The following is a 24,680-nucleotide window of genomic DNA, read 5'->3' as shown; positions in this document are numbered from 1 at the left end:
GCACGCTCGGCCCGGGGAGGAAGCAGCTCCGAGCTCTGCTGCGGCTCCCACCTTGGCAGCCTGCCCGCAGGCTTCTGGCGCTGGTCTGAGTGGCCGGAACTTTGTCCGGGCAGAGCCGTGGAGGGCAGGGGCTGGGAGCAGGGCGGGGGGCAGAGCCACGTGCATCTGGGGTGAGCAAGTAAGTCCCCCTGCCCCCTGCACACGGATCCTACAGCCCTCAACTGCTTCTCTGCCCCCTCCCAGCCAGAACTCCACTCCCGCCCCCTCCTGCCCAGAGCCCACCCCAGCCTGCTCCTGTACCCTTCCTCCTGGCCTGCCCCACAGGTGCCTGGGCTTGGGGAGCCGGGGCAGCTCCCAGGGCACAGGCAGCCAGGTGGGAGGCTCTCCAGCTCCTAGGGAGAGCGGCTGAGTGTGCAGCGAGGGGACAGGGCTGAGATGTGGGGTGGCCATATGCCCCCTTCGGCTGATGCGCCCCCAGTATGGGGAGACAGGAGCCTTACGCACCAGCGGAGAGTTCAGCTGTGCAGCCCAACCAGGATGTGGCATGTAATGGCACTGCTGCCTGAGGCCCTGCTCCAGGCACACCCCAGCCCTGTGGTGCCCTGCTGCCAGGGCTGGGGGCTTTGCAGTGTGTCACACAGCAGCAGCAGGACATGGGGGGCGGGGGGCAATTAGGCCTGGGCCCAGCTCAGGCGCTGGCAGCAGGCTCCTGCTCCAGAGCCAGGCCGGTTCTCTGGGGCCTTTAGCAAGCCCAGCCTGGCAGTGTAAGCAAAGGGAACCCCGGGAGATGGCCTGGCCCTGGGACACAGCCTCCGTCCCGCTCAGGGCAGCCTGCCCCCCCCCCGCCCCCACTCCTAGCCCTAAGCTGTCACACAGGGGCCAGGCTTGCAGCCACCCAATGACGCAGGCACGACGCCCATGCTTGGGGAGGCCCCCCCCCGGTTGTCACCTGTGCCCAGCAGGCACCTGCCCAGGACAGCGTATGTGCAAACAGCCCATTGGCCCCCTAGCACCTGGCCTGGCTCTGAGGGAGCCCACCCCTGGCTCAGGGCAACCAGGGAACCAGGCTACCGGGCACTGCCCTGCTCCCCAGGCCTGAGGGGACTCACAGCAGCTCTGGGCCAGGTCGCCCAGCTGGCTCATGACAGCCATGCTGCTGGAGGGGACGCTGGGCCCTGCCCCAGGCTCCAGGCCAGCTGGCAAGACGAACCTGCAGGGGGCACAGGGCGGCCTGGGCACGGAGGCTTGGGTGGTGACCTCTTCCCTCTCTCCCACGGGTGCCGGCCCGGTGCAGAAGAAGATCATGATCATTATCTGCTGCGTGGTCCTGGGCATCGTCATCGCCTCCACCTTCGGCGGGATTTTCGGCTAGACCTCACCGCGGCCACCATCTCTCTCAGACACAGCACTGGGCCACTGCCGGGCTCAGCTGCTGTGCCCAGGGCAGCGCCGCCCCCCGCAGCTGCAGGGGACGGACGCTCCGAGCTGATTTCAGTTTCTAATGCATGGTTGTTTTGTAACACTGTGTGTGTGGTGCAGTACGTCTATGTGCCAAGGGGCGGTGGGGGGGGGGGGCTGGGTGCACGTGCTGCTCTGTGCCTGACGCATGGCAGACAGCTGACCCTCATGCCATGTCACAGCACAGTGCCAGAGCTTTGTCCTCCAGCCCACAGCCAGCCTGGCGCTGCTGTCACTGGCAATCACCACTCCCTCTGCATCTGCCCTGCCCAGGCATTGCTGACAGTGGCACTGGCCTTTGCCTGCTGCTCGTACATGGTCCGCCAGGACACTCTGCCACTGCTGGGGGAGGGGGTGGGGGGGCGGCACCTTGCAGGAAGGGACCGATAGCGTAAGCCAGCACACCTGGGGCTGCCCTGGGGCCTGTGGACAGCACCAAGCAGGCAGCTGGTCAAGTGGGAAGTGGCTGTGCCAGGGGAAGGGGGTGAGGCTTATGTTGTCCTGGGTGGGGGCACAGGCCAGCCCCTCCTGCAGGCAGCTCAGGCCTGGCCCTTGCCCTCAGCAGCAGGGGAGCCAGGCCTGAAGTGCACGCGGCCTGTTCAGGCTGCCATGAGGGCTCCTGCCTGCCATCTGGTTCCTGTGCCTCTCCCCACAGCGCCAGGGGCTGACAGCTGGGATTCCCAGCCCTGCTGCAGGGGCCTGTGGGCGCCCTGTGATGCCCCTCATCCTGCATGTCCCACGGTGCCGCCCTGAGGCCAGGCTCCTTCTCCACCATTCAGTATTGTGAGTTCGTTTCTACCTGCTCCCATGGGTGGGGTGTTACAGGGCTGCCTCTGCCCACCCCCACCCATGCCAGTCCCAGGCTCCCTCTGAGGGTACCCTGACCTCCCCCCACCAGCTCAGTGCCGTTTGCCAAACCCTTCCCCTCCCCTTGTCCCAGGCTGCAGCAAACGGGGGTGCGGCAGCAGCCTGCTGCAGGGAGCCACAGCACAGGCCTGTCCCCTACTCCCAGCCCTGCGCACCTGGGAACACCAGGGAGTAGAGCCCAGCAGCCAGGAGCCCCAGCAAGAGAGGCAGGTGGGTGTACCACGGGCCTGTCCCTGCCAAAGGGCTCATCCTGGGGCAGCCAGCCCCCAGTATCCAGCAGCAAGGCCTATGGGCTGCTGAGAGCCCAGTCTGTCCCTACCCATCTACCCCACTCAGGCCTGCAGCACAACCAGCCACACCCAGGCAGGAGCTGCAGTGGGACTGCTTGGGCCTGCTGGTGGGTAGCAGGAGCCCCCCAGAACAGCCCCTGGCAACCTCAATCCCTTGGGGGGGGGGGCCTCACAGGGTGGCACCTGTGGGCTCCACCCCAGCATCCCTCCGACCCAGCTGTGCAGGCCACTTGGCCAGGCCTGGCGCTGCTGGGAGCAGGCAGGGCAGAGCAGATGCAGCAGCTGGGCTGCCTCCAGGTGGAGGGCCTGTCCCTGGGGTGGGGGCACAAGCAGCTGCAGCTCAGCCAGCTGAGCAGGCTGGGCACCGTGCCCTGGGCACCACCCTCAGGCCAGACCTGCTGAGGTAGCACCTGCGCCCCCCTCCCTGGCTATGACTGTTCTGCACAAAGCCCAGCCCTTGAGCGCTCACCCACCCTGCACCCCCTCCCGCTTCGCCTGGGCTGGTCACCACCACCACCCCTGGAGCACTCCAGCCCACTGCAGGTGAGGTGGGGACCTGCCCACCCCATGAACACCGTCAGGGCTCTGTCCCTAAGTGGGGGCCCTGCCCCACCCCACCACTTGGCTGCCAGGCACAGCCCAGCCTTGGAGCTCCTTGCAGCAGGATAAAGAGAAACCCCCCCACCCCCAGGTCACTGGCTGACAACCGCAGTGCACATTCGGTTGCTGCCTGGTGCTGCAGGCGCCTTGCACCACTGGAGCAGTGCCCGGCTCCAACCGCACCTTCTGCTGCAGCAGCCTGTTACAGGGCAGGCCCTGGGCCGTGGCGGTGAGCAGCCCTGCTCAGGAGGGCTCTGCAGTCACTGGGCTCCATGTGCATTTAGCCAGGGGCTAGGCTGGTGCCCAGGGCCGGCCCCACAGCAGACAGTGCAGCCCAGGTGCTTTAATCTGCCTCAGACAAAGCTCAGTGGCTGTGGGGGCAAGAGCACCCCCCCTCGCCCCCGGGCAAACAATAAGAGGCTGCCAGGCCAGCTCCTGGGGAGCAGGGACCAGCAGCACCCCCTCCACCAGGGCAGCTGTTCTAAGGGCTGACCAGCTTCCTCCCTGAACACCTCTGGGGGGCAGGGGACAAAGCACTACTGTTCTGGGGCGCCGGTGTCACTGCCCTGCCCTGGGCCGAGAACGCTGCAGCAGGCAAGTCCAGGGGCAGAACCGGAGGGGTGGCGCAATCCCTGCACCACGCTGAGCCCGGCTGTGTCTCCCTCCCCCACAGCAGCTCCTGCTTGGGGGCGAGCTCCTCTGCCTTTGGAAACACACGGGCTTTTCCTCCCGCCCCCACGCCAGGCAGCTGAGGATGGCAGCAGCGCAGGAGGCTCCTGCTGCTTTCCTACCCCCAGGGCCCCCTCTGTAATTAGCGCACCTGCGCTGGCGGTCAGAGCAGCCCAGGGCGTTGTGCCGTCACTGTACTGTGAGCCAAGGGTCCTTGTTTTCTGTGGATCTCGAACCCGCCTTGCTGTTCCCAGGGGTAGGACAGTCCGCGGTACTGCCTCCCCCACCAGCCCCAGCCCCAGCCCCAGCCCCAGCCCGCCTTGGGGGCAAAGCCGCTTCCCATGTGGTGGAATTTTTATGTAGAATAAACATTTGTAGCTGTCCGCAGAGCAGTGGTTTCCTCGCTCTGTCCGTCGGGCCCCGGGGAAGGGAGGCCCCTTGTCCCAGGGGCTGTGCCACTCCAGCCCACACCCGAGGGCTAGGCCTGCCCCAGGGGGCAGAAGCCCCCACCCTCCCCCAGCAGTGCTCTGAGCATACGTCTCACAGGAGAGCTCCTGTACATTTACGGCAGCCCAGCACCACACAAACACCCTGTAAACTAGGGGAGCAACAGAGCCCCAGCGCTAGGCCTAGCAGCCCTTGCTGTGCACAGAACAGCCCCGGGCCAGAGGACCTCTGCACTTGCTCTAACGAAGGCTGGAAGCATGGCGGGAGAGGGCCTGTCACCACTAGGGCAGCGGCTCCAACCACAGACGATGCGAGGACAAGGCCTGCATGGGACCGGCTCAGTGTCAGCACCGGCTCACGAAAACAGACAAAGCGAGTCCCTTCCCAGCCCACGTCTCCCGTTAAATGGCACCAGGCTCGTGGAAGGGGATTCCGGCCCCGCCTTCCTCTCCAACCGCCACCAGCAGATCCACTCTGGACTAGCAGCTTCGGCCCAGGGTGTCCATCCAGGGAGGCCCAGGCGCTGCAGGGCAGTTGCACAGCACCGCCTCCCCAGAGCTGCTGCGTCAGGAGGTCAGAAGCGAGGCCGCCGCCTGCGGCCCGTGTATCTCGTATCCGCCCTCACTTCCCTGCAGAGCAAGGAGCAGATCAGACCCGGCTGGGGAGAGGGGTGGGGGCTGGAAGCGAATCAAGCCAGAGGCAGCCGGGCTGGAGCCCACCCGCTGGCATCAGAACAGGCTGCGGCCGAGGTCACGGACACAGCAAAAGCGAATTGCTGATGTCCTTGTAACCAGCCTCAGAAGTAACCCTCCCCCCACCACTTCCCCGGAGCCAAGCGAAGGGAGGCCCAGTGGTACGTACTTGCCCTGCCGCCGCCTGCGTTCCTTCTTCTCCAACACCCAGTCCCGGCTTTTCTTCACAGACTTGCCCTGGACGTTCCTGAACCGCGTCCTGCGGAGGAGAGCGACGCTGATGGGCCACGCCCACACAAAGCGTCAAGCAGGCGGCTGCCTCCGCAGGGCGCTGGAGTCAGGCGCTGGTGCACGGCCGTGAGCGCTGGCCAGTCAGCACCCAGCGTGAGCCAGCAGCACTGGCCAAGGCAGGACACAGCTGGGTGGGTTTTAGGCCACTGGGGGGACGCTGCCTCGGTGCTGAGAAGCTGTGGGATGGTGTTAGAGGCAGGAAAACGTGGCAGCCAACTGCTCCTGGCAACCACCATGATATCCTCCAGTCGGTGCTCTCAGTCCCTCCTACCGGCAGCAAGGGGAGCGTTGCCCTGTGCCACCATCTCGGGAGAAGACATGGCTGACAGCAGAGCAATGTGCCAGGGCCCAGGCACGAGCAGGCAGCTGAGGAGGGAGGGAGCATTGGGGAGCCCTGCCTGGTCACAGAGTTTGTATCCACAGCTGCAAAGATGAGCCGAGAGCCGCGGGGGCCAACTGTCGGGCTACGCGGGATAGCTTGGTGGCAGTGGCTGCGCACAGGTACGCTCCTCTACCAGTGCAGGCTCCTGTGCCGATGAGCCCTGGGCCAGCCTGCCTGAACTGACCTGGGGAGAAAGGACCCTGAAACCCCCACAGCCCACTCCACTCCTCACGAGGGCAGTGCAGCCCCAGCCCGCAACTCACCCAGCCTAAGGGATAAAGGGGCAGAACAGGCCCCCTCGGGCCAGCCTCACACACCTCCAAGTCACAAAGTCTTCTGTCTTCCACATGGCCGACCCCAACCTGTGCCACTGGCTGCCCGGCAAGGCCAGGCCCGGGTCAGGGTCCCTCCCCTTTCTCCCACCCACAGGAACGACTTTCCTTGTGCACACCGAGCTCAGGGGAACACGCGACATTGCCTTCACCCTGGTGCACACAAAACCCTATGGGGGGGTGGGACCAAGGGCCTCCGCGAGTGCAGGAGCCTCAAGGCAGGGCCAGAGGTTGGGACCTGGGTGAGGAGCCGTTTGCCTTGGCCACAGCAGTTCAGTGCAGTCCCTGGCAGCTGCAGGACAGATCTCGCCCCACATTACAGCCCTGAGCCCCTGCACGGGGCCCTACAGCTTCAGGGAACTCGGGTGGGGGGCAAGGCCAAGGCCACGCACAAACCGAGCGCCCAGAACCAGAGCCCTCCTGCCCCAGTCCTGCCCCTCTGCTGTCAGGCTGCCCCCACCAGCACCCAAGCCCCACAGAGCACAGCACGCACAATACCTTTCCTTGGTGAACCTGGCCTGCTGGGACTCCTCTCCATCGGTGCACTCAGCCCCCAGGGCCTGGAAGCACAAAGCGACGGGCTCAGTGTGTGCAGCGCAGCACCCGCCCCACTGCCTGCGGCCCCAGCAGAAGGGGCTCTGCAAGCCCCAGGGATGGGCTGCCCTTAGGGAAGAAGCAAACCTCTTCCCACGCTTGAGCAGCATCAGGCCTGAGCTGGGCCCACTGGGCCACAGCAACCCTGGGACTAAGGGCACAGGGCTGGATGCCTCCCCCAGCCTTCAGGCCGCAGGAGCCAGCCCCTCTGTGCAGATCAGTGTGACTCACCCCGGGGAATATGGTGACATCCCACAGCCTCCAGGAGCCTTCTGCCATGGCCTGGCTCCTACTGTTCAGGTTTCCTAGCAACTACACCCCCGCAAAGGAGCATCCCCCAAGCCCCTGCTCCCTCCCTCGCCTCGGAGTCGCGCTCATTACCTTTGGTAACGGGCCACCTCCTCCCACAAAGAGACACAGGAAGAACCTGCAAGAGACAGGAGATTCCCCTGAGAGGAGCTTCCCAGCTATCACCCCAGCTCCAGTGCTGCAGATCTGGAGTCTGGGGCTCCGAGGCCAAGTCACCAGCACCCCACCCAGCTTCCAGGAGCCAACTTATGGCATCTGCCGCAGTGATGTGGCCCAGGAACGCCTGCTGGCCTGGGGGCGGTGCTCCTGCGGGAGAGGCTCGTGGAGATGTCGGCCAGCCTATGGAAGCGACGCTACCAGGCCAGGCTCAGCCGCCCCAGCCCAGTCCAGCCCAAACTCACTTCTTGGCTTTGGCACTGTTGGGATAATCCACCACCACACCGCCGGTGAAGCCTGCCCTCATGGCCTGTGCTGTGATGAGCTCCAGCTGGCAGAGAGAACACACTGTCAGGAAGTCAGGAAGTCCCAGGACAGCCAGACACAGCCAAGCACCCATGGCCCAGCCTGCAACTACTGGGTCAGGGCTCCCCACCGCTGGGCTCACCCACTTCCACAGCAAACCCTGTGTGCAAGCCAGCCCCTGGAAACCAGCCTCAGACTGTGACACTCCCTTCCCCCTCCCCGCCCTCGCCATCTGTCCGCTCTCTTCCCGGCCCAGCTCAGCTGACTGAGTGGCAGCCTTGCAGGCGAGAGGTGATGGCGTTCTCCTGGCTGCAAAGCTCTGGACCCACGCAACACGGCACAGCACTCAGCCCAGCTCCCTGCCCATAGCTCCTCGAGGCGCTGGCGAGCAACGCAGCGAAAACATGGCAAACAACTCTCAAAGCCAGCTCTGCCGGTCCCTCCGAGCAGCCCATCCTCAGGCATCCCCAGCCGCTCCCGAGCCTCGCCAGCACCTCCCTGCAGCCCCTTCCCCATCAGCCACGGTCACCTGTTCTGAGTTCTCAGGGTAAAGCTGCAGGACGGCTCGGGATCCTCGGGCCTACAGGAAACCAGGGTGGTCATGAACGCCCGTCCCAGACCAGACTGTCCCCAGCACATGGCCCCCAGGCCCAGGCAGCGAGATCCCAGCTGGGAGTTCTGCCTAACGGTGCACAGACACTAGTATTGCTACAGCCAGAATCATCTTCGTCTCGGGGTGGGGGAGAAGGAGCACGTGAGAGAGAACGTGCTCTCCCCGGCGGTGCCGGAAGAAGGAAGCGGCAGCTGGCGGAGAACGTGCACCACATCTAGGGATGCTCACAGCTGGCTGATGCACGGATGAGGCTTACCAGTTACGGTCAACTGATGGGGAAATGGTGCAGCCCCCTGCACAGCAGTCCAGGGCATGCCCAGGCAGGGCTGCTTCAGCTTGGCCAGACCAGTCCTGCTCCACACTGGGCCCAGGGTGCTCCTGTTCAGCCCAAGCAGCGTTATCTGCGACTGGGGCACTCTCCCCCATTTAATCAGTGCACCAGTTAACTAACTAACTAAATGGGATGTGACATCCCTGACTATTGCTCAAAGCAGAGCAGAGAGACAAGAACACTTACTGTGCAGTCACCTTGGCACCTGTCCCCTGAGATCTATCACAGGCTCCCAAAATTCCCAGCCCCCCTCAGGCAGAGAGTCTCTCTCCCTCCTAACCAGGGTATTCCACGCCACCCTGTCCACTCCCTGCACAGCTATATTCCCAGCAAGCTGGATGCCTAAGCAGGCCAGCCCCGACGTGTTGCTTTTGCTCCAAAGGCTCAGAACAGCAGATCTACCAGCAGGTACAAGTCACTGCTCAGCTCTTTAAGTCGGCACTTGTATTCTGACATTACAGAGAGAACAGATTAAAACAATAAAAACCTACATGCATGTTGTAAAGCTCAGCAGACATCACCCCAACTGCAGCCTTGGGCTCTGGCAGGAGACAGACCTTCCCAACGGGGCTTTCACTGTGCTTACAAACGTGTGAGTGTCTCGCCTTCGGAACCAGACCTGAGACTGGCCAGTTCAGCTGCCTCTTTACTCAGCCCTGGCCTTGACCTGCAGCTCCAGGAATGGTTTTGCATAACTGACCGTAAGAAACATGCGTGCATTTCTTCCTTGGGATTCCCCAGGAAATCCATGTCATGTCACCCTCATTGTCGCAAAGGTCCAGTCATGTCTGGCGCATCTTCAGTACAGTCCATGCACTCCCAGCCCCACGTGGTCCCATGCAGTGCCACCCTCAAAACAACACACACTTCCTCTAGTGAGGACGTTGCAGGAAATGGCTGTATCTGCCACTACCACTCACCAAGGCAGAATAGAGGGTGGAAAAGAACCGATACAGGCGTTTTGGGGGACTGTGCGTCTTCTGATCAGCATTACAGAGCCACTGCACCGCAGAAATGCTGAAAGAGAACGTGTGACCTAAGGGGCACTAAGCCAACAAGCCTCCCACATGCGCAACTCAAACCCTACTCTCTAACCAACATTCGTGGCCCCTGATTGTCTACACTACCCACTCTACAACCCCCCGCACACTGGGCCCAAGACAGCTGCTGCATTTGCTTAGTCAGTGCACCACCTCCTACTTGTTAGGAGGATAGGCCCATTCTAAAGAGCTGCTGGCAAGCGCAGCAGGTCACAAGTCATGTCTGACCTACTTGGTGTACTGGTGCAGCAGAGTTAGACTGTGCAGGATGCAAGCTCTCCTTTACCAGGGTTTGTAGTGCCTTCCAGAGCCAAGCGGCTATAGAGCCGCCCTAGCCCTTCCAAGACAGGAGTGCTGAGAGGTGGGGCTCACTCTGGAGCCCAGCCATGACCCCTTAAGGGCATTCAACAATAACGAGTCCATAATGGCAGGTGATGCTGTGTGCGGACGTGGGAGTGTTTTGCACCATTAGGGAGCCTATGCATGCCTCAGTTTCCCCCATGCCTTCCTTTGCCATCCAGCAGGGCCTGAAGGGCAACAGGAGATACAGGGAGGAGACATCTCACTGCCTGGAATACAGTTAATTTTAAGGAACTGGCTGCAACTTGCTGAAAGCAACACACACCAACGGAGAATCCCAAAAGGCAATGGGAAGCCCCTCGTGAACAGACAACTCAGACCTAGGAAGTCAGCCATGAAGAGCAAGACGGCTCCTTCTGCACCTCTCAGCAGTGAAGCTGATCAGCAGCCAGCTCCAGAACCAAGGACCCAGAGGTGAGAGGCAAGGAGCTAACTTTGAGAGGCTGGTCTGCTCCCACATCTCCTTAGGTTAGCAAAGGGGCTGTGAGACAGCCTGAGATGCTGTCCTGAGCAACTTGGCTGGAGGATTGCTCTGGCCAGGCCAGATGGACTGTTCTTAACCTCTGATTGTCTGTGCTAACTGAAAGGCTGCATCCCACCTGACTGGTCTGCTTTGCCTGGCGTCACTGTAAATACCCTCTGAGGTGCAACAGCCCCCAAACAGCGCAGAAGCGTGACCAAGAGTCCAGCACAGTCAGACTCACTGGGCAGAGCTCATGGTGTGAATCACACACACTGGGCCCAGGGGCATCCTAGAGGCTGTGGGGCCTTTTGGGAATCACGCAAAACAAAGGGGTTCCCCTAACAGGATGTTTAGAACCTGGGACACACAGAATGTAACAGCAGCATTAACTAGCGCTTGAGTTACATACCTGGGCAAACCTCTCACTCATGGAGCAGGAATTGGGAACCCAGCTCTAAGGCTAATGACCCCACCAAACACAATGTAGTATCTTATGATCTGCTCAGCTCTGGCAGTCAGCACTTTCTGCTAGCTATTCCCAATTCTGGCCTCAGTTTTTGGAGAAGAGGTTCTCCTGCTCTCACAGTTCACCAGTATGAGACTCAAAGGTCATATTCCAGCAGCTGCTCCCACATATGGAAAGGGGCACCCTTAATTATCTTTCCAAATGTTAACAGCCTTCCATGGAGCACAAGGCTCACTCTACAGGGGGATACAGCCAGTTAATATGACCCAACTTTTCTGTGTGGTCTTGCTATGCCTCTGGGAACAAAAAGAAGAAAACAAAGACCAATGTCTTACCTGACACATCCATCAAACGTGCCTGGCCTGAAGGGAATCCCGTGTCCTATGTCTGCAAGGATGAGGTCTCCTTCCACCTCCCTCTCCACAGCAACATCTGCACAGCACAAATCACAACATAGGAAGATGACCACAAAGCTTCAGATCAGTACCAAGGACCGCATTTAATACATTTCTAACCCTCCTGCTGCACCCCACACCTAATGCACTCTAGGGCATGGAGTGGAAGTGACTCCGCTTACCTAGCATGGCAGAACTGATGTCCATCCCAACCCAGTGATGTCCTTCCTCAGAGATGTAATCTCCACTCAAACCAGAGCCACAGCTAAAATGTAAGAATAGGTCTTTGAAATAGATTTACTCCCAGTCCGCAACCCTTTGGCTGAGAGTCCGCAAACCCTTTTGGTACAATGACCCTCTCTTAAGCTGCAACTGTGCAAATTAAGCATTTGCAAACCCACATTCTTCTAAACATTTGCGCCAGGATTATTAACATGGCATCCCTGGAGCTCCACAAAGCTCCAGCAGGGGCACCGCTGTAATTTGCGGTACAAACCAAAACTCCTTACTCTGCCAGTTTAGAGCTCAGTCCTCCTCTCACCACAACAGAAATGCCAGAGAGGTAAGGTGGGAGAAGGGAAGCAGCATCTTTACACTTCTATAGAGCTCATATACAGAGTCATACCCAACATCCAGAAGGAAACATGGCTGATCATCCGGCAAGCCCAAAAGCTCCACAGCCCGCTCAGACATCTGCGTCTGGATCTCAATCATTCGAGAGCTGAGGAGGAAGGAATCTTCCTTTAGTCACATGAAAGCACCAGTGAAAGATCTAAGTAGTTTCTGCCATCAAGAGCAAAGTCACAACTACAGTACCCACAACTAAGACATGAGTCATTCATGAAGACAAATGGAGAATTTGACAGCACAAGGAATGGCCTAAGAGGGGAACCTACCTTGTGATAGGCACTTCTACGCTCCTTTGGGGTGACACGGGGCTGAATAAATGGGCTTGGGCTTTTTTCAAACAGTCTGCTCGTTAATGCTACTTGGTTCAGATGTCCATTTAACAGCCCCTAACTGGTCAGTACAGCTCTCCACACATAATCACTAAGACTGAAGTCAGGCAGCCAACTCTGCCATCCCCGGGGAGCGCACAGCTTGGAGTAGAGTGGCAGATCTTAACTTGTACACTATGCTCAGTAAGCGAGAGCTGCACACCCCCAGTGCAACTGCAGAACTCTCTCTGGGAGCACAGCAGACTGCACCACACCCGTGAAGGCCAGCAGCACAGCTATACCACAGCCCAGCCTGAGCTCTTCACCAGGTTGTTCAGCACAGACTGCACTGCCTGAGGCACATCCTTGTCTTTTGAAAGAGCAACGAGAGGTCCTGTGAGCTTTCGTGGACAAAGACCCACTTCGGCAGATGTCTTTTGGGCACACACAACCTGGATGCTCCGACCACCACCACACAAATGGGACGGGGCCCATCATCACCAGCCCCCCACGAGCGAGTCTGCGCGAGGGGCGGGTGTGCAGGGGGGAGCCGTGCCCTTACTTCCACGAGTACTTCTGGGCCTCGGCGGCGTCGTAGAACTACAAGAAACAAAAGGCGAGAAACACAGAGACCAATCCCGCTGCCCCCGCAACCGCGAGAGCCCCGGCCCGCCGCCTCCCATCACCGGCCCACCCCCGCGAGAGCCCCGGACCCCCATCACCCCCCCCCGCGAGAGCCCCGGCCCGCCGCCTCCCATCACCGGCCCACCCCCGCGAGAGCCCCGGACCCCCATCACCCCCCCCCGCGAGAGCCCCGGCCCGCCGCCTCCCATCACCGGCCCACCCCCGCGAGAGCCCCGGACCCCCATCACCCCCCCCCGCGAGAGCCCCGGCCCGCCGCCTCCCATCACCGGCCCACCCCCGCGAGAGCCCCGTCCCCCCCGCCACGAAAGGCTCGACACCCCCGCGACAGCCTCAGCCCCCAACCAGGCCCCCCGCCACCCCCGAGAGAGCCCCGGCCCCCCCGCCACCCCCCACAAGAGCCTCGCCCCCCCAGCCCCGGCCGCCCCCCCGCGCAGGCCTCGGCCCTCCAGCCCCGGCCCGCTGCGCCCCCACCCCACCCTTACTAGCTCCGGGGGGCCACGATGCTCCGGCCTCCGCCCGCTCCCCGCCATGCTTCCTCTCTGACGTCATATAGCCGAGCCTCGTCGCGCTCAGAAACGCCAGGCCGCCGGCAGCGCCATTGGTAAAAACAGCCGTCCGTCCTGCAGCCTCCTTCTCTCCATTGGCCGGAGCCGCTTCCGCCCGCCCCCTCCAGGGAGCGCTCCCATCGGCCGCGGCGCGGGGCCGGAAGTGCGTCAGAGGGCGGCCGGAGGTGGCATGGCGGCGCTCGCTGCCCGGGGCCGGCCCTGCCTGCTGCCGCGTCGGGCTTACGGGAGCCTCGGCGGCGAGGCGCGGCCCGCGGGGCTGTACGAGCTGCTGGGGGTGCCCGCCAGCGCCACGCAGGCGCAGATCAAGGCGGCCTACTACGCGCAGAGCTTCCGCTGCCACCCGGACCGCAACGCGGGCTGCCCCGAGGCGGCGTCGCGCTTCACCGCCCTGCAGCAGGCCTACGCCGTGCTGGGCAGCGCCGCCCTGCGCCGCCGCTACGACCGAGGCCTGCTGAGCCGCGCCGAGCTGAGCGCCGCCGGCCGCCCCCCGGCCCGCGCGCCCGGCCCCCCGCCGCCGCCGCCGGCGCGCCCGCGCAGCGCGCCCTCCCGCCCGCTCCCCGGGCCGCTCTTCGACTTCGACGCCTTCTACCGCGCGCACTACGGCGAGCAGCTGGAGCGGGAGCAGCTGCTCCGCCGGCGGCGCTGCGACCAGAAGCGGGAGGAGGCGGCCCGGCGCTGGCAGGGGCACCGGCTGGCGGAGTTCTCGGCCGCCCTGCTGCTCGCCGCCCTGCTGCTGCTGGCCGGCCTCAAGTGACGGCCGGGGAGCGAGCGGCGGCGGCGGCGGCACCGGCCCGCTGCCTTTCCGAGGAGCCCGGCGGGAGCTACAGGGCCTGGTGGGCAGAGGCAGCCCCATGCCGGCTCAGCCCTCTGCTCCCCTTTGTATGCCAGGAGTTCAGCGAGCAACACTTCACCTGCTCCATTGGAGATGTTCTGGCCACTCACCCTGGCAGAGACACCCCAGCTTGCTGCGGGGTTTTAGGTGCTAATAAATGTCTGCTCCCTGAACTCTAATCCCAATGACTGTAAGGCACGTTTCACTTCACCCGTGAGGCTCAATCCTGCCATCTCCCTTTGCCGTGAGCAATCCACCTCCCCGAGGGACAGTGGCTAGGCTGACCAAAGCATTCTTCTGTTGAACCAGTGCTGCCTATGCCAGGGTAAAGTTGCTATAACTGTATCTCAGGGTGTGGGGGTTTCGAGTCTCTGAGAGATCAGGCTATGCTGATGTACATTCCTAGTGGAAAGCAGGCCGGAAAGCAGTCTGTAGGGTGAGCCTACTCTGGCAAAGACTGGCTCCTCCCAATGCTGTTGCACTTTTGAATGAGTAGATTTTATTCTCACTGGGTCTGAGGAGTTCTTTGGTCTGGGACTCAAGTTATCAAGAACTGACGTGTCATCTCCAACAACATACAGAAAACTGGTTCCTCTTATCACCTCTCTGATGTATTTCAGAGTTGCCAGTGTTTGATTCTCACTGAGCTGTACTTGCTGCCTTTGTTTGTGGCTTTTCTACCTCTTTCTTTGAGACCTGCCTGAACTCTGGAACACCAGGTAGAGAAGGTTCAGAAATATCGAAACAGAAGAACAGAGCCTAGGATGGTGGCAGCAAATACTCTGTCTTGTGGAATGAGGCCACCTGCTTGGCCTATAGGTACAGGAGGTTTCTTCTCTCCCCACTTCTTAGGCATTTCCAGAAACACTCTGGTGTGTTTAAGCTGTGGGGAGCCTCCCTGCCTAAAGATGATGGGTACCTGGCTCCAGACCATCTTCCCGGAAGGCAACCTGGCTTGGAGGGTACTGGTCTGTGTGACCTTTGTCTAAGAGGCATTCAGACACATGGGGATGTTATGAAAATGTTAATGTGGTCTAAGGAGATTGTTGCAGTGGAAATGACCTTCCCTCTGCAACCAAGGGTTTTACACGTTTCATGTGGATTTTGTCACCCAACATAGAGTGAGCAAAGTCTGTTTTTGGCTAAGGGTATCACAGAGTAGCTGTTGGTGAGTCAGAGGTTTCATTTATACTCCCTTGCTTGCACTGGGTCTGCTGTTTGGCTCATAGCACTGAATCCAGTTCTCTGTCTCTCACTGCAGGAAGCAGTCATTTTCCTGTTATGGAAATGCAGAGAAGAGATCCCCAAAGCCTGTCCTTGTTAGCCTGCGAGAGGCTAAAGCACATTATTTTCACTGGTGTTTAGGGCTGTCTGCCATTGTGTTCCCTGACTTTGAGTTGGCAAGGCAGCAACACAGGATAGGAGGGGCTTCAGCACTTGTGGGTTCTGCTGGGTCCCAACGAGTCTCTTCTGGAAAGGATTCTGCCAAGTTCTGTCACAGCCAGAGTGTCCAGCCAGGACTTCTGTATGGTCAGAGGGGCGTCAGCCCCAGGGAATGTGGTGAGGCGAAAGGACTATTTTCTTTCTTTCTGTCCTACTTGGTGTTGGGCACTGAGTCAAATCCCTCTGTCGTGCCAGGGACGGTGGAGTGTCTAGGTCCCAATTCTGTCAGCTTGTAAGAAGGCGCGAAGAGCCGGGGATGGAGGCCTGGACTAAATTCCATGCTGTGAGAAGAGGGCTGAAGTGCTGGGACTTCAGGTACTGCTTCTGTTAATGCTCTTTCTTAACTGAGGCTTCTCCAGCTGCGTTTTGCCCACAGTGTGGACCTGAGGCTGTTGCATTTCAGGCTAAGTCTAACTAGGATTTGACTCTAATTCGACTGATGTTCCAGTCACAGCATGTGAAAGAGGCTGAGTCATGGAGGGAGGAGTCATGTGGAAACGTGATGGAGAACTTGCTGCCTCCCTTCATCCTTGTGGGCTCCTTGTGCAGACCTCCTTAGGGCACTGTGAGTAGTTGGCACTACATTTATGTTTGCAGAACGGCGAGTATCTAGGGGTCTCCTGCCTGTGGATGCCAACCACTGCTGTGTGCTCTGCTGCGGTGTTCTGGTGGAGTGCAGTGAGGACCTACCCCAGTGGCTGGCAGGACCCTACAAAGGATATGTTTGCTCCGAATTCATTTGTTCCCATCTTCAGCTGGAGTAGAAATAAAGCTGTCCAGTTATGCTGGACACCTCCACTGTTCCTGACATGCTAAGGTTGGAGAGGGGCTGGTTAACCCCCCTGAAGTAGATAGCTCTGTGAGTTGCTTATGTGTTTGGTGGATGCCTGGGTCTAATTCAGGGGTGGGATATGTTGTGATGCATTGTTCTTAACCCATGTGCTCTAAGAATGTTGACTTGGAAAATGCTGCTGTTGCTGGTACTTCACCAGGTTCTTGTCATTGGGGGGCCAAGAACATTAAAGTTGCACATATGGCGTGCTGATGAAAGCCTGTGTCTCTTGCTTTGGCATAGTGACCCTCCCTGCCCTGAGGACTTCCTGTTCAAGAAAAGGGAAACTGGGAAGGTGCCAAGGCAGGCCCATTGTAAGCAAATCCCACAAGAGTTATTTGGCCCATCTGTCCATTGTTTACTGGCTCTTTGATTAGAGGTGTCCCAGCAAAGCTAAATGTGGGAGTGGTTTGAAGAAGAGTGGCTTCCCGGAGCAAATCCCCAAACAAGGGGTGAGACGGAGAAAGACGTGGAGATGGTTCTGGGAGAAGCTAGCAGGAAGGTGGTGGCAGATGAGGGCATGAAATACAGGAGAACACAGTGGGGGCTTGCAGAGGTGTAGAGGGCCCTTGAAGAGAAGGTAAAGGCTATGAAGGCAGGACCTGGCAAAGTTACAGCGACACAGTTCCCCTGCTGCTGTGTCCTCACTGGGTTCTCCCTGCCATTAAAAGCTTCCACTAGCACATGTCCAGCTTCTGGAACTGGTGGGAGAGCTGTCAGTTGGGGCCCCAACAAGCTTGGTCCTAGCTGCCTTCTGTCTCCATTGTCTCAGGTCCTTGTTCCCTCAGGAAGGTACAACCTGTTTACAATTCACAGATTCAAAGCCCATGGTAGTAATCTGATCTCCTGTACAGCACAGGCCAGAGAACTCCCACCTAAAGGCGAGTTTTTAGACAAACATCAACCTTGAGGTAAAAGTAGTCAGTGATGGAGGATCCTGCCTCAATAAATTGTTCCAGTGGTTAATTTCCCTCCTGTTGAAAATGTCCACCTTGTGTCCAGTCTGCATTTGTCAGCTTCATCTTTCAGCAATTGGATATCACTGTAAGGCAGATTTGGTCCAGCATGGATTGATTTGAATCACTCCAACATTGACCTAAAAAGAGCAATGGACAAGATCAAAGAAGAGGTAGCAGGAGAATCAACAACTTGAGGTTCACAGATGATATAGTTATCACTGAAGACGAAGAGAAGCTAGCGAGAGCGGTACAGGTGCTAAAGGAGGAAAGGAAGTGGTACGGACTGATTATGAACATTGATAAAACATGGTATTTGGAAAGAGGAAGGAAGATCAGTATAGACAGGATTGAACTAGAAAACATAGAGAAGTTCACATATCTACAAAGCGACATACGATCTAGACTAAGAAGAAAATAGCAACTGGAGTAGCAAAAGCAAGAGGGAGTTTGAAAGCAATGGATAAGATCGGGAACAGCAAAGTGATTAGCCTAGGAATGAATTTGAGAGTTTGAAAATGTATTCAGCAGCATGTTGTACAGATGTGAGACATGGGTGGTAATAAAAGATTTGAAGAAAAGAATATTGGGGTTTGAGAGGAGTTATTCTAGAAAGACCCTGAGAATAGGATGGATGCAGGAGGTCACCAGCAAGGATCTATATAGGAAGATGCAGCTGCAGAAGGTTATATAACGGAAGTTAGAGCTAGTTGGGCATATCTGCAGAATGAACAAAAAAATCAAGACCCTGGTATGTGGCATAATGGACAGTTTGAATAGGAGAGGCAGACCCCACAAAGAACGACTAGGTGATATAATAGAGTGGTGAGGAGCTAGTCCACAGAAACTGAGCCACTCCGCACTGAACAGGGAAAGATGGAAGGAAATAGTGAGAGAGGTGTCAGACACCAATGGGCCCTGAGCCCACGGTGGTTGATGATGATGGTGACAAATTGGTTTAAATCAAATTACCAAAAAAAAGCCCAGACTGCCTGTTTTGGTGCTCATTGAACAGTGGGACAAACAGGTTGAACCAATCTTAACAGCTATACCTGCAGGGCTTGTAGCCCACTGGCTCAGCACCCAATTGTGGCAAGGGTTCCATGTGGCTTCAAGGTTGTTTCAGCTGACAGCGTCTCTCTCCTTTTGAAATGCGTTGAACGCAGTCTGTCTTTTCTGTAGTCCTGCAATAATCGCAAGCCTGGGTGATCACATGTCACAGTTCTTACGTTTAGCATTAACGGTTTGTGGTCCCACCAGAACCGAAGTGATTACAGTAGGTGACACACGACTGTGTGAGTTGAATAGTGAGCAGGTGTAAGCATCCAGGAGCACACTGTATTTACATACACACGCCCAGGGTTTCTCTCCTCTTCTCGCCAGCTGTGATGGATGTATTCCTTCCTAGCCTGCTTATGTGGGCGTTGCTGTGCAGGCCAGTCAGTCCTTCGCCATGTCCTTTGGGTGCCTGATTCATTTTGCTCTCCATGTGTTGACTTTGTGTGAAATGAGCAGGAGTGCCACATGGAAGGGGCACAAACCCCACAAATGTGGTAGGTTCGGAGACAACCAGCAGCCAGTGAGGCCAGAGCCTCTGGGCAGCGCGGGGCATGGAGGGGTGGGGGGTGGACACAGCGGAGCCCCCTCACACACCAGCAGGGGCAGCTGAAAGCAGTGTGATGTTGAGCGCTGCCCCGGTTCCCAGCACATCATTCACTTGCAAGAAGCGGAGCAATGTGGCTAGGAGCAGAGCGAGTTAGGGCTTTACCTGTCCGTTTCCCCCTGCTGCTGCCGGGGGGACAGGGGGTGTCCCTGCTGCTGGTGCCAGGCCACATCACTTGGGGAAGGGGCTGGGGGAAAGAGGCAGCATGAGGCTGGAGCAGAGGCAGGGATGGGAGGAGGCAAGAAGGGCAGGACCTGGGCTTGAGCGGGGTTTCCAGGGCACCCCACTCCCCCAGATAGGGACAGCACAGGAGAGAGTTGCATGGGGTTGGTCAGGTGGCTGGTGCCACCCCGTGTCCCTCATCAGCAGTTGCACCAGTAAATGAGTGCCCATTTCTTCTCTGCCAACCTTCCCCTTTTGCTCCTAGATCAGCACCCTCCGGGCTAATCAGCTTATCCCTAAAGTAAGGGAGCGGAAGTTGGTTCAGCTGCTCCTGAAGAGGAGGCTACCCAGACTCTCCAGCCTCCACTCCCCATACAAGATGAACAAACCCAAAAGTAAAGCCCTCCACCCCACGTTGCTAGCCAGCAAGCAATTCCTTTCCAACGTGCTCTGCCACCAATCCTCCCACCTTGCAGGAAGCAGCAGTCTTAGAGGTCACTGAAACATTCTTCTGCAGTCTGGTTGTAGTTTGCCTGTTTCGTGGAGCCATGTCTGCCAGGCTGGGGGCAGGGCAGGGGCGCATGAGGGGGTGGCAGCCTGACTCAGCAGATTGTCAGAAAGCAGCATGGCCACCCCGACCAGCCACATGTTCTATAGTCGGGTCTCACCAAACCAGCAACACGTCTGAACTCCTAAAGCATATTACAGCCTTACAGAATCCCAGAGCTGGAAGGGACCTCAGGAGGTCATCTAGTCCAGCCCCCTGCTTCAAGCAGGATCAACTCCCACTAAGTCATCCCAGCCAGGACCTTGTCCAGCCGGGACTTAAAAACCTCAAGGGATGGAGAATCCACCAGCTTTCTAGGCAACACATTCCAATGCTTCACCACCCGCCTGGTGAAGTTTTTCCTAATATCTAACCTACACCTTTCCCTCTTCAACTTCAGACCATTACTCCTTGTTCTGCCATCTGACACCACTAAGAACAGTTTCTCACCCTTCTTTTTAGAGCTCCCCTTCAGGAAGTTGAAGTCCAGGCTGTCGCCAAGGTGGGCTGCTCTAGTGATCGGTGATCATTTTACGCTAATAATCACAACAATGGTCAGGTTATTCCTGGTCCCAAAGGGCCCGTCACTTAACCCGGGTCAGCGGTACTTTGATCTCAAGCCAAAGGGAAAGTCTATAGCCTGTCCTGTACTTAATAGACCTTTAGTTAATTAAGAAGACAAAAGAGTTATTTTCCAGGTTGAAACAGGAAATGGACGCACACAAGTTAGTCATAGATTAGAAAAGGTAACAAGCTTCTGTAATTAGCAGTTGTGTGTTCTCAGGGCTGAGCAGGCCAAGCCGCCCAGTGATCTTGGCCCCTCGGAGCCCAGACATCATAAAGACCCAGCTTCTGCTTGTCAGGGATTGGCATCCCCTTCACCCCATGTTCCCCACCCTCCACCAGCCAATGGGGTGAGTTCCTGTGCGGGCCTCTGCTTCATGGCAGGCAAGAGGATTCAGTCAAGATCACTCTCTTGGATGTTACAAAATGCCTCATTTACCTTCAGTGGACCATCTTGTGCGTGGGACCAGCCCTCTGTCTTAATGAATGCCACTTCTCGGCAGTGGGTTATACAGCTCTTAGAACATAAGGACAGCCACCCTGGGTCAGACCAAAGGTCAAGCTAGCCCAGTCTCCTGTCTGCCGACAGTGCCCAATGCCAGGTGCCCCAGAGGGAGTGAACAGAACGGGGTCACTGAATGATCCTTCCCTGTCACCCACTTCCAGCCTCTGAGGAACGGAGGCTGGAGACACCGCTCAACCCCAGCCATTGGTGGACCTAACCTCCAGGACTTTATCTAGTTCTTTTTTGAACGCTGTTAAAGTCCTAGCAGGTCACGACCAGTGCAGACGCTCACTGTAGCTTTGTACCATGGGCTACAGGGGCTCTCAGAGATCAGTACACAGGGCGCCCTACAAGCGTTGCGCGGTGTGTGACCCCATTCTTGTAACACGAACACCTGGTTTTACTGCGCTAAGCCTGGGTGAGTCAGACTGGCCCAGCTCCGCCTTGCTGTGGTGGTTTGAGAACACTTTGGCAAGCTGGCTTCTTCCGGCAGGTGGGCTGTGCTGCCGTCCTCTGTTGTGTCCCATACATCTCTTAACCCACTGGGATCAGCTAGAGCTTGAGATGTCTTCCACAGTTCCCTGTTGAGAACTTGGGAGTGGTTGGAAACATCTAGCTGTGTGGAATTCCTTGTCATCTTCTCCCTGGTGAGTGCAGGCTGCCCATGCTACTGGGATTCCAGCCAAATGGGAAGCCACTGGTGCTGACCTCTCGTCATGTGGGGGGTAAATGTCCTCGTTACACATGTGGGGAAACTGAGGCATAGCAAGGTGCAGTAACTAAAACAGGTAACATGGAGCTGGAAATCAAATGCAGATTTCCTGAGTCCCATATTTCAGCCTTAACCACAAGGCCTTTCCCTGTTAATAATTTATGAATTCCACGGCATGAACTCTCTCAGGAACTAAGGACCATTAAATCGTCCCCCGTTGTGCTGAAAGTGCGAAGTGCAACCCTCTAGCCTGCTTTTCCCAATGCCAGCGCAGAGCACCTCATATCCCACCCAGCCCAACACTGTGGGTCTCCCCAGCAGAGGGGGTGGGCGGCCAGCACAGAAATGTTAGTCACATTGCTTAACAGCCGGCCGACGCTCTCAGATGCACCAGCACTAACCCTGGGATAATACCTTGAAGAGAATTCCCTCTGGTTGACTGGTGTGGGTGCGGTGATTGCACGAGGCTGATTCCACCAGGAGCTGACCGCACGTACACAGGAAAGTGGACAATAGCCTCTGACAGCCCTGTTCACCATTATTTGAAGGACAGTGCAGATGCCCCCTTTGAAGTGTTGCCTCCAGCTGTGCTGAGCTCAGCAGTCCGGCCCATCGTTGCAGAGGGGGGCATCCGTGGGAAAAACAGGGACAAAGGCTGTAGGGGTGGATGGAAGGACAGCCTTGAAGCAGGGGGTGGGGGCAGGAAGTGCTGGGGCGTGGCTGGTGCCCCGTTTCTCAGAGGTGGGCCTGGCTCAGCCTGTACGTAACACAGAGGAGGGAGACCTGTCCGTGTGCTGAAGTGTTCAATTCCTGTTTGGTTGAGGTTACGCACAACGTAGTTTTGGGAGGCCCAGCGACCCCACTGGCTGCGGCTCTGGAGGGGAAAAGGGCCAGTGCGACCCAGCCGCTGCAGTCCAGGCTGGCATGCAGGGAGCTGTGCCCAGCGCGCCAACCTGAGCATGGTCAGTTGGCAGGAGTCTCCTCTGGGGGTAGAGGGCTGGCCTGCCACCTGAGGGATGCTGTCAGGGACAAGCGTAGAGGGGGCACGAGGCCAATGCCCATTATACCCCTTTCTGCCACGCATGGCAAGCGTGGGGTACAGGACTGTGTGCAAGAGGCCAGGGACTGCGTGTGCTGGGCCTGCTCTGTGCTGCAGGATGCCACAGTCTGGTTCAGTCGGGCAGAGGAGGCGGTGCCGACTGGCATACCCAGGGCTGGCTGCTGCCATGCCCAAGTACAACAAATGCCGTTGGGTTGGCATTGCTGTAAGCACAGCTGTGTCCTGTTGCTTGCAAGGGGGATCCTGCCCCAGGGAGTCAGGGATCCTGCAATGGGGCTGCCTCTGAGCTCAGGGGGCAGAACAGCTGCATGGAAGCAACCTGGTGTTGGGGAGAGGCTTGGGCCCAAGGTGCAGAGCTGGCACAAATGGGGGAAGGTGGGAAGGCTTCAGAAACGGCTGAGCTGACCAGGCACTGGGGCGCACATGGGGGGCAGCTAATGCCCTGCACTGAGGGGGGGGCCTAGGCAGTAGGCCTGCGTCTCCATCCTGCTGTGCTGGGGCCATCCAGCCTGTCTCTCACTTCTCTGCCGAGTGAGCAGCAGACCCAGCCATGCCTGTTCCGAAGAGAGCCGCCCATGCCAGCGGTGGGGTCAGAGAACACCCCTGAATGTCCCGGGCCAGGCCTCAGGAGGACCTCCAGCCCATCTGACCCCAACGCTTGGCTGTGCCTTCCCGGCTGTGTCTGGGCCCCTGGCTTGGGGGAGCCGCCTGGACCTGGCCAGGCATGGCTGGAGGAGTGTGCAGGCTGCTGGGCTGGCTTGACTCACAGAGGCGGAAACTGCCTGCAGCCACTGCTGGGTTAATGGCCTGTGACGGGACCCAGCCTCCCTCCCCCCCACCCCCAACTCCCCCAGTGCCACCTGCGCCTGCAGCTGATCTGCCTATCTAGCAGCTCAGCCTCCCGAGTGTGCTGAACCAGCCACCTCCTGCTGCCTGGGGCTGCGGAGTCTACTGGCCCCTCGGGTGCAGTGTCCCTTGGGTCTCTGGCCTTGTGTGTGCTCTCCCAGGCTGCAGCCTGCCTAGCCCAGCCTGGCTGCTGCAGGGAACCCACCCTGGCCTCTCTTGCCTTGTGCCTGCCCACGCTGGGTGTACTGGGCTGGGGTAGGGCCATGCCTGCTGGTTTCTGTGAAACCAGTGCAGCTACGCCAGGGCTGGATTAGGTGGCAGGGCCAGCCCAGCCGTCACCCCCAGAGCGCCAGCCACACAGCAGGGAGCTGCCCCAAGCAGTGGGAGGGGAGATAGACCCTGACTAAGATCCCGGAGCAGGATTGTTCTCCATGACTGAGCTCCCTGGGTCTCCCCTTCCAGGCGGTCTTGGCTGCACACCAGCTGGCAACAGCCACAGAGCGTGCCCCCCTCCGGGTGTGACTGCTGGAGGATGGCTGAAGTGCCATGGAAAGGAATGCAGGATCATGCCCCCCTGCTCTGCTTTCAGAGCACCCCAAACCTGCCCCACAGGGCCCAGCTTAACCCTTTAGGCCCCCAAAGTGCCCAGAGCACAACCTTCCAGGCGCCCAGCCAAGTCTTCCACCTGGCAGCTGGGGCGACCTGGCTGTGGCGTGTGGCTGGCTGGAAGGCCTGGCTTGGGCTTCGGCCCATTCTACACGCTCTCATGGACAGAGCCACCTGCCTCCCTCACGCCCATCCGCCTTGGGCCCTGCCCTTGCACTGCGCTCACACTGCCAGCTGCCAGGGTGTGAGCCTCTTGCAGGAGTGCTGGCTGTGGGCAGCCCTCAGGAGCCAGAACAGGCTGGGGACGGGCTGGTCCCTGGCAGTGAACAGGGGCCAGGGAACTTGCTTCTGCAAGAGCTTGCTGCAGCCAAGCAGGCAGCAGGGCTCAGCCAGGGCTGGGAGAGGGCTTTGGAGCCCAGCCCTGTTCACTTGCACAGGACGGCGCACACCCCGCCAGGCTGGGACTGGACAGACACCTTGGCTCAGGGCAGGTGCTAAGTACTGGGGTTAGGAAGCTAATCTCTCCGCCCCGTCCCGCCCCCAGGCTGCTAACCGCGTAAGCCCCAGCCCCAGTCAACCTGCAGCCAGGGATGGTGGCCTGTCAAAGCCCTCGGGGTGCAGCACAATGCCAGCTCTCTGCCGACCTGCACAAAGGGCTGAGCCAGGCATGGCCAGAGACTGTGGGGCCCCAGGCACCAGACTGAAATGGGTGGGGAGGCCTAAGGTGGCAGACCGACAGCAG

At 58.8% G+C, this 24,680-nt stretch overlaps 3 protein-coding genes across 5 annotated transcripts in view; 2 read left to right on the top strand and 1 right to left on the bottom strand.

Annotated features, from left to right (window-relative positions):
- The window catches only part of STX1A (syntaxin 1A), a 248,055-nt gene extending 246,244 nt beyond the window's left edge, over window positions 1–1,811 (top strand). Inside the window, exon 10 of one of the 2 annotated variants that reach the window (XR_012648198.1) lies at window positions 1,295–1,801. Coding sequence is in view for 1 of the 2 variants with exons in the window: in XM_075014093.1 (XP_074870194.1) it covers window positions 1,295–1,372 (78 nt within the window). In the remaining variant the exon portion in view is untranslated. Of the gene's footprint in view, window positions 1–1,294 lie in introns of both variants that reach the window. The other variant, XM_075014093.1, reaches the window with a different exon arrangement.
- Window positions 1,812–4,221: 2,410 nt separating this feature from the next.
- Window positions 4,222–13,229, bottom strand: BUD23 (BUD23 rRNA methyltransferase and ribosome maturation factor). 2 transcript variants are annotated; one of them, XM_075014090.1, is made up of 12 exons: window positions 13,127–13,229; window positions 12,562–12,599; window positions 11,687–11,782; window positions 11,244–11,326; window positions 11,002–11,098; window positions 9,258–9,354; window positions 7,923–7,973; window positions 7,333–7,418; window positions 7,004–7,049; window positions 6,527–6,588; window positions 5,193–5,282; window positions 4,222–4,960 (listed from the first exon to the last, which is right to left on the bottom strand). In XM_075014090.1, the coding sequence occupies exons 1-12, from the start codon at window positions 13,172–13,174 to the stop codon at window positions 4,906–4,908; spliced, it is 849 nt and encodes a 282-aa protein (XP_074870191.1). In that variant the 5' UTR covers window positions 13,175–13,229; the 3' UTR covers window positions 4,222–4,905. The 2 variants fall into 2 exon arrangements, with proteins under 2 accessions (XP_074870191.1, XP_074870192.1); XM_075014091.1 differs by having other exon boundaries at window positions 4,227–4,960; window positions 11,958–12,599; window positions 13,127–13,172.
- A 140-nt stretch (window positions 13,230–13,369) lies between these two features.
- Window positions 13,370–16,526, top strand: DNAJC30 (DnaJ heat shock protein family (Hsp40) member C30). The gene has a single exon (XM_075013515.1). The coding sequence runs from the start codon at window positions 13,380–13,382 to the stop codon at window positions 13,962–13,964; it is 585 nt and encodes a 194-aa protein (XP_074869616.1). The 5' UTR covers window positions 13,370–13,379; the 3' UTR covers window positions 13,965–16,526.
- The last annotated feature ends 8,154 nt before the right edge of the window (window positions 16,527–24,680 follow it).

This window comes from Carettochelys insculpta, chromosome 19 (assembly GCF_033958435.1).
Source record: "Carettochelys insculpta isolate YL-2023 chromosome 19, ASM3395843v1, whole genome shotgun sequence".
NCBI classification, from domain to species: Eukaryota; Metazoa; Chordata; order Testudines; family Carettochelyidae; genus Carettochelys; species Carettochelys insculpta.
The sequence above is the reverse complement of the archived record's forward strand: the minus strand, read 5'-3'. Positions and strand labels throughout refer to the sequence as shown.

Coding starts and splice junctions, on each gene's coding strand:
- BUD23 (XM_075014090.1), bottom strand. CDS start 13,174: ATGGCGGGGAGCGGGCGGAGGCCGGAGCATCGTGGCCCCCCGGAGCTA. Junction 7,050..7,332: donor AACAGTGCCAAAGCCAAGAA/GTGAGTTTGGGC, acceptor TGTCTCTTGCAG/GTTCTTCCTGTGTCTCTTTG. Junction 6,589..7,003: donor GAGGTGGCCCGTTACCAAAG/GTAATGAGCGCG, acceptor TTGTGCTTCCAG/GCCCTGGGGGCTGAGTGCAC.
- DNAJC30 (XM_075013515.1), top strand. CDS start 13,380: ATGGCGGCGCTCGCTGCCCGGGGCCGGCCCTGCCTGCTGCCGCGTCGG.